We start from the raw sequence: 8,194 nt of genomic DNA on the forward strand, positions 1-8,194 counted from the left end.
AAAAAAATCATCTGGAATGCCGATCTGAGAGATCCAATACGGCAGCTGCTCGCTTCAACAACAGTAAGATGTGATGAAAACAGGTTTATTTTACAACACACACTTGTAAAAGTGAATCTAAAAATCAGTGATATATGGAACACCTCCATTTCTAAACAAAACCAATAAAAAGTGGGAAAAGTGGATTTGAAAAGTAAGAGTCACAACAATAGCTACTTGGGCGCCGCCATGATGGAATCCTGTTCATTTGAAAGTTAACTCGGTTTTATCTTCGAGTTCAAACAGAACGCAACTTTACTAATGAAATAATTTAGCTAGACTCATTATGAATTTGTCTCTGCAGAAGGAACACAGTRGCCAGCAGGTGGAGCCATCGCTCTGAATTTAATTTACTCTTGACATGAAAATGGRGGATTCAAAAAATAAAGAGTAAAAAAAACACTGGAGTCTGATTAATGTCACAATGAAGCAGAGAATATAAATATTGTAGAATTCATGWATGTGAAAGCATTAGCAGTATTAGGTAAATCATTATACAAAACATCGACGGATAGAAAACTTACCAGTGCAGTCGAAGTGCGTGCAGAAAGGCAGACAGTCCTTCCATAATGATCAGAATGACAACTGAGAGAACAGCAAAGAAGCAAAAGATGATGGCCAGAAGGACGAAACCGCCAAAGTTTCGAGATGAAAGGCCGAGGCGCATCACCATGGACCAAAGCACCTCTGACAGCTCTGCTCATGAAAACATGCAAGACAYAATAAAAAAAAAMAYRWSWSTTTTATGGGTGTAACGACGTGTTTCTAAAAATGYGTGTGTGTGATGCTTGTGTTGTTCCTTACGTGCATGAGCGAGACTGAGGGCCCAGAGCCGCAGATAGGAAGCGGTGTTAGAGATGCAGCCGAGGCAGTACTCAATGGTGTGAATGGCCTGATGCACAGCCATATCTGCAAAGTTAAACTGTGGAAACACAGACAAATACATCAGCAAGATCAGCAGTTGAAGCAGAACACCCACAAGTCTTGAGGCCCACAAAAGAAGGAATCTGGCTTCTGTACGTGCATGATCGTTAGAGTAGCTAACAGGGGAGCTGTTATAAATGAAGCAACCTCCAAATTAGTAGAAGAATTGTCCTCTTTGGACCCTGTGAACCCAAAGTATCAGCTGCTCTACTGATGCGTCATGCACATCACTGAGACCTCGGGGGAAGCAATGATCTACCGACGCCCAATGTTTGATGAAACACCTACAACGCAGCGSCATACGCAAACATACCCACAACCAACAAACCTAAGGGCAAAAGCAGACGAGGCGAGTTGCAGTGAGAAAGAGAGAACCGAGACATGCATGTTTTTTACAGGAAGTGATAAAGGTGCAGCATTAACGCCGGTCCTACCTCTTCCTCCTCAGGGGCCTTGAAAGCAGGTAACAAAAGGGAACTCTTGGTTATTGAAAACACATCAAGAGACAAACATCAATGACAGAAAAGTAGGAGAAAACAGTTACACATTTGGGCATTTCAGCATCCTGCCCACACACAAACACGCAACACTAGGTTATCTGTTTAAATTTAAATAGATAACTAGGCTACAAGAGCAGCAGGATGACTGAACAGCATGTCACAGAAAGTCACACGCATAGATAAAATCACATAAGCTCAGAGAAAAGTATGGAAAGAAGGAAAAACAATCCACCCTTATCCATAATTGATGTTTAGTTTTACCACAGTGGAAGTGGAAACATGAGATTAGGTTTCAGCTATGGCTGAGYGGCTGAATTATTCAAACATGCGAGAGGATCATTTTACTGCCATCTGCTCTCTCAACAAACTGCTGAACTGCTGTTCCTTCTGCACTGTAAGCAGTCCGTATGAAATCATTTCAAATACAAATATGAATTGTCTTATTTAACTTACCTCAGGTTCATCCTCGGTCTGCTGCGCCAGCTGGTCGTGCTGGATGATTTCCGCCTCGTCCTCGGTGGGRCCGTTGCCCACTCGGATCCCTCCAAAGTTCTGTGTGCCCTGAAGAACAAGGAGTTGAAAAAGGGATAAATTAGGGGCTGCAACTAATTCTTATTAATGATTAATCAAATAAAAAAAAGGGCACATACTGCAGTTTTCAATCAAGTCTTTTTTTATACAATATTAGAAACACATTAAAAGATGCAAATACACAATTCGTGTTTTTAAACAAGAATACAAACATATTAATGGCTTGATAAAAATAACGGTACTCCTATGCCACTTTAAACATCCTTTGCTTGATCATAATAAGCAAAAAATGCTTCTTCTGTAGTGAAAAAATACTGTTACTGTCAACATGTAAGAAATATTACAGTGTAAGAATGATGTTATTTAGAACCAACCAATATCTGGGTAGTCAAGGTTGATTAATATGATTTTTTTTTTTTTTAAAGAATTTGAACCGGGTAAAACTAAAACCAAGTATATACATTTGTACAGTTTTTCTGTGAGTGTATTGTTCTTTCAACAAATGGTCTTTTTTGAGTCCATTCACTCCAATTAATAATTGATTCATTACGTAATTAGTTGACAATAATATTAATAATCAATTTATCACGATTAATCRTTTCAGCCCTAGGATAGATGATTCTCAACTCCAAGATAGTTTGATCTTACCAGATGCTTTTGCCACAAATACTGTCTCCGTAAAACCAGGGTTTTCACGACCAACATGCAGGGAACACATGCTAAGGCAATTATCACCAAGAATATTTGCAGCCCCATCTACAAAGAGAACAGAGAAAACCAGAAAAAAAAAATATCAGCTTCCTGTGCTTTTCCATAAACTAAAAGTCATGATTTTTAGGTCCATATTAGGTCCAACCTGGCCCCTGTAGAGAGGTTTGATAGTGGGGTCRTTGTAGCTGAAGAGAAACATGTTGATGAAGGCAATGAGGAGACTGGGAGCATCTCTGGAGGTGTGGGCATTAAAAGACACCCACTTAAAGAAGATCAGAATGACCAAGTAGCCAAACAGACTGGACATGAAGAGGATCTCTGGGATGAATCCCAAGTAGATGTTCAGTGGCTTTTTGAAATACCTGCAGAAATGCACATCATTCCATCAGTTTGATATTTTAATCAGACGAAACGGAAACCAAACAAAGACATCGACTCACAGATGGTTGAAGAGACTTAGAGTGACTCCAAAAAGCATGTGGATGACTCCCATGACAACAGACATCTTCATCTTGAAGGAGTTCAAAAATGACAACTTGTTGATAGAAATACTCCATATCTGAGAAAAATGCAAAAAAAAAAAAAATGTTATAGAACCAAGTGTAGCACATTAAATTTAGTAATGATTAAAGATGACAAAATGAGTTGCAGATTATTTGACAGAGCAATAAAACGATAAAAAAAACAATGACATTATATTTATATTCTTGAGGACCAGAAAATTACGATAAAAGACATTACATGTGGCTCATCAGGCAGTATGTGGAGAAACAGTTATTTAGCTTTTTCACAAGACGGAGAAAAGACTGGGAGCAGTATTATTAACCTGATTTGCATTACTTTATGCCTGTGCTGAAACCTATTTGCACTCTATAAGAGTAATGCTAATTATTTTGGAGCAGCAATGTGTTGTGATTTGAGAAAATGTCCCACATTGCTTCAGAGAACTGTGCACTTGGGTCATAGGAATCATGAAAATAATTCTCATTATTTAATATTAATAGTAATTTGTTCTTTTAGTTTATGMTGAAACAGACAATAACTTAAAAACTGGACTGTTGATCTGAAACAGACAATGAGATAATTTCCAAATCCATTCMATACAGAAAAATASATATTTTTCCACTACAGCTAAGTTGTATCTTTCTATCATATYTCCATTCAAATTCAAAAATGTGCATCAAGTATGTAATAATGACGCATTTATAGCCTAAAAATTGTGGAAACTCTSAAGTTTTTCTGCATTTACTAAACCTGAAAACTTTCACATTTTGTCCRTTTCTGGTCTGCAAAYTGAAGATCAGACAGAAGGGAAAACTTATGCCGGTTAATTGGTGCCTCTCAAGCATGTAAACCTTACTAARGTAGGAGATGTTCATTTTAAAGGAGCAGCATTAAGAWARAWWAAAYAAAYAAAWRAAATATGTTACATAAATCCTAAAAATTTACTGGATCAATTCCAATGGGGTATGGCCCTTTAAAAACTCCATCCAATGCAGGATCCAACTGCAGGGCTCTGTTGCCTTTAAGTGTCTCATCTCTAAAGAAGAGAAAAATAAACACAGATCTGTTTAGTTTACTTCAACTGGAGGAAAAAAAAAACAGTGCAACAGCAGTCTAATAAATATTTTCTTTGTTGTTCTTAAGAATTACAGTTTAGGCTCCTAGCATCAGCTGGTAAACAGTAAACACAGCAGTGACGTTACTTTTAATGCAGTGCTGAGTACATTTCTATCTATGATACTTACGTCCAGTTGCCTCCTTTAAACATGGGTCTCACGCTCCACCCAGAGCCGAACATATTGAGGGACTTTGAGAAGCAGTCGTTGTAAATAAGCCCAGTGTACATTGAGAATATTCCCATCAGCAGTATGATATAGCGTCCTGCGAACACCATGTTGAATATCTGCAACAAAAAAGTGTCAATAAAGAATCAGTTCAAGGATAAAAAACATGTATAGGAGGATTTAAGACAAGCAAATTGACTCAAGTGATCAGGTTTTGTAAAAATACTGCAGATTGTCAATCCCAGGCTCAGCAGACTGGGRTTGATGAGGTGAYRGTGAAATGATCCATACCTCGTTATCATTCTTCTGGGCCATCAGCCTGCTTTCTCTTATCACAAGGTAGAGAGCAGCGCAGGTCATGAGTGTCCCATGGCCCAAGTCACCAAACATGACAGCAAACAGGAAGGGGAAGGTAATAATGGTGTATGGCGCTGAAGACGAGAACGCAGGCATCAAAGGAAGAGGACGGGGGTGATGGTGGTTGTACATGAAACGAGTGAAACATGTCAATGAGCATGTGCCAACAGGGTGAGCATGCATAACCAAAAATGACTGAGAGGACAGGAAGTGTGAGAAACCGTCAGAACNGAAATATGTTACATAAATCCTAAAAATTTACTGGATCAATTCCAATGGGGTATGGCCCTTTAAAAACTCCATCCAATGCAGGATCCAACTGCAGGGCTCTGTTGCCTTTAAGTGTCTCATCTCTAAAGAAGAGAAAAATAAACACAGATCTGTTTAGTTTACTTCAACTGGAGGAAAAAAAAAAACAGTGCAACAGCAGTCTAATAAATATTTTCTTTGTTGTTCTTAAGAATTACAGTTTAGGCTCCTAGCATCAGCTGGTAAACAGTAAACACAGCAGTGACGTTACTTTTAATGCAGTGCTGAGTACATTTCTATCTATGATACTTACGTCCAGTTGCCTCCTTTAAACATGGGTCTCACGCTCCACCCAGAGCCGAACATATTGAGGGACTTTGAGAAGCAGTCGTTGTAAATAAGCCCAGTGTACATTGAGAATATTCCCATCAGCAGTATGATATAGCGTCCTGCGAACACCATGTTGAATATCTGCAACAAAAAAGTGTCAATAAAGAATCAGTTCAAGGATAAAAAACATGTATAGGAGGATTTAAGACAAGCAAATTGACTCAAGTGATCAGGTTTTGTAAAAATACTGCAGATTGTCAATCCCAGGCTCAGCAGACTGGGRTTGATGAGGTGAYRGTGAAATGATCCATACCTCGTTATCATTCTTCTGGGCCATCAGCCTGCTTTCTCTTATCACAAGGTAGAGAGCAGCGCAGGTCATGAGTGTCCCATGGCCCAAGTCACCAAACATGACAGCAAACAGGAAGGGGAAGGTAATAATGGTGTATGGCGCTGAAGACGAGAACGCAGGCATCAAAGGAAGAGGACGGGGGTGATGGTGGTTGTACATGAAACGAGTGAAACATGTCAATGAGCATGTGCCAACAGGGTGAGCATGCATAACCAAAAATGACTGAGAGGACAGGAAGTGTGAGAAACCGTCAGAACCTGGGTTCATTTCCCGGTAGCTGCCAATCCCATAAGCGTCCACAATGTTCTGGAATCCAGAGGTGAACTTGTTCGTCTTGTTATACGTGGGTGGGGTCTGTTTGGTCTGCATTCGATTGAGAATGGAAGGCACGGTGGAGCCACTCTTCTCCTGYGGAAAACAAAACCCAAGACGAACGCTTTCACTCAAGTTTAAAAATATACACCAGAACACAGAAACCCCCCCCGACCCTCAGGTTTACTCACGGTCCCCCTCCGCAGTGCAAACTGGATGGAGTCCATGTCAGACACAGGACACCACACCTCGGCGATCAGACACTTCTGCGTGACGTCAATGTTGCAGAGGTTGAGGGTGTGGTAGATGGCCTTCATCTTCCTCACCTTGATGAACCACACCCTGACGGTCTTGGCCGCAGCCTGCAGAACCCTCTGCCTGTGATCTTCAGTCTGGTTCAGAACCTTTATGAGCAGAAGCAGACGTCTCCCACATGAGTGAATCGATYCTAATCGATTCACTTCCTGTAGCTTATCTATTAAGCTACAGGAAGCTTAAAAAATAAGTAAAGCTATACCACAGCTTGCTTTGTTGGAACCCACAAATGAATATTGATTACTTTATCATAAAAAAGTCTTTATTATAACTTTCTGCAAGACTCAAACTACAGAATTTAAAGCAAACTTGTTGTGTTAGGAAACATCAATTTGCATGAAGTGACTTTCTGTAAATTCACCTAGCTCATTTCTGCAACGCATATGTCCATTATAAAACAAAATGAACAAAAAACAAATTATTWAAATTTTTCCATATCAGTGGTGAAGTGAGATAGCTCAGACATCAGATCAAGATGTAGAATGCCCTGAAAAAACGTGTATTTTGCTCCAAACAGGATAAAACATTAACATCGAGTTGCGTTTACAATTAACCAGCTGTCTAATCCAATGGATGTTTCCATAGAAGATAGCAAAAATACCCTCATGCGTGYTGCTGTATGAATCACATTCAACACTAATCCCTGATCAGCAAATAGCAGGACATTTAAGCTCTGTGCCCACACCTGTTGTCGAGGCAATGTCTCATTCTGCAGACAGCACTCTAAATAACTTCTGCTCGCATGTACTCAGAAGAATATCAGTCCATCCACAAGGTTTCCCAGCAGGTGTTGGGCTTTGCCCGATATGTTACACGTCATGCTGGAATTCTGTGTAAYTCCATATTGTGATAATATTATTCTTAAAGTAAATTCTCAGGGTATCTGCTAAGACTTGTATCAAAAGATATTGTAATGAATATATATAAAAAAAGAGTGATTAATCTTTATTCAGTAAAGAAAAATGATAGATTGCAATGGGCTACTTTATTTCTGAGGAGTAACCTATACAACAAAATATGCTTCCGTTGGACAATTTTAGAAGTTATTTAAAAGTTTTAGAAGTGCAAAGAAAGAGGGTTTAGCCATATCAGAGAGCTAGCTAGAATATAAACAAGTTTAAAATCTGAACAGCAACAGAAAGAAAAACAGACCACTATWGCAAAAAAGTCATTTTTTTCTGAAGGTTTATTCACCATTTGCAGGTCATCAATGCGAGCATTCACTCCTGCAAGCATCTCTTTCCTCTCCTGGGGGGTTTCTGGACACGGGTACAATGTTGCTCTGAAGCTAAGGACGAATTAAAAAGCAAAAGAAAGCCATTAGTTATGAAAAGGTCATCCCTCACATTGCTACGATGCTGAGTCACTTACCCCTCACAGATTTTCTTAACTCTATTCTTCAGCTGGTCTCCCTGGAAAAATATGATGAAGACGGACTTGTGGACCTGGTCACCCTGAGAAAACATTGCTCGGTTAGAAATCAGAGTAAAAACTCTAAACATCTRATAAAACTGGTTATGAACAGCACTGACTGAGGTGGGATCCTCWAGGGGGTCTTCTATATCTGCCTGMCGCAGGAACACGTTTCCTCTGCAAACTCGCCACAACATCCTCTCAAATGTGGGAATACGTTCCCTGCCTATGACTCCAGCCACAAATCTGCAGCACACACATTGAAAAACAATTTTTTTTGTTTTATTTTTTCTCCATTTGGTTTTTATTTACTTCTTTGATTATGCTTAAAACAGCTATAAATGAATGGAATTGGCTATTTAGAGTGATTTTTT

General features: G+C 39.4%; 1 protein-coding gene across 1 annotated transcript in view; it reads right to left on the bottom strand.

Moving 5' to 3' along the window:
* The window catches only part of LOC103469401 (V-type proton ATPase 116 kDa subunit a-like), a 12,736-nt gene that overhangs the window by 1,035 nt on the left and 3,507 nt on the right, over positions 1-8,194 (bottom strand). Inside the window, exons 7-21 of the mRNA XM_008417051.1 lie at positions 7,940-8,111; positions 7,779-7,861; positions 7,602-7,695; positions 6,284-6,496; positions 6,038-6,188; positions 5,742-5,881; positions 5,412-5,569; positions 5,112-5,202; positions 3,146-3,264; positions 2,851-3,067; positions 2,643-2,750; positions 1,917-2,024; positions 1,398-1,415; positions 844-961; positions 564-735 (exon numbers count right to left, since the gene is read on the bottom strand). Coding sequence (XP_008415273.1) covers positions 564-735; positions 844-961; positions 1,398-1,415; positions 1,917-2,024; positions 2,643-2,750; positions 2,851-3,067; positions 3,146-3,264; positions 5,112-5,202; positions 5,412-5,569; positions 5,742-5,881; positions 6,038-6,188; positions 6,284-6,496; positions 7,602-7,695; positions 7,779-7,861; positions 7,940-8,111 — 1,962 coding nt within the window. The remainder of the gene's footprint in view (positions 1-563; positions 736-843; positions 962-1,397; positions 1,416-1,916; positions 2,025-2,642; positions 2,751-2,850; positions 3,068-3,145; positions 3,265-5,111; positions 5,203-5,411; positions 5,570-5,741; positions 5,882-6,037; positions 6,189-6,283; positions 6,497-7,601; positions 7,696-7,778; positions 7,862-7,939; positions 8,112-8,194) is intronic.

The sequence above is a fragment of the Poecilia reticulata genome, linkage group LG8, assembly GCF_000633615.1.
Source record: "Poecilia reticulata strain Guanapo linkage group LG8, Guppy_female_1.0+MT, whole genome shotgun sequence".
In the NCBI taxonomy this organism is placed as follows: Eukaryota; Metazoa; Chordata; class Actinopteri; order Cyprinodontiformes; family Poeciliidae; genus Poecilia; species Poecilia reticulata.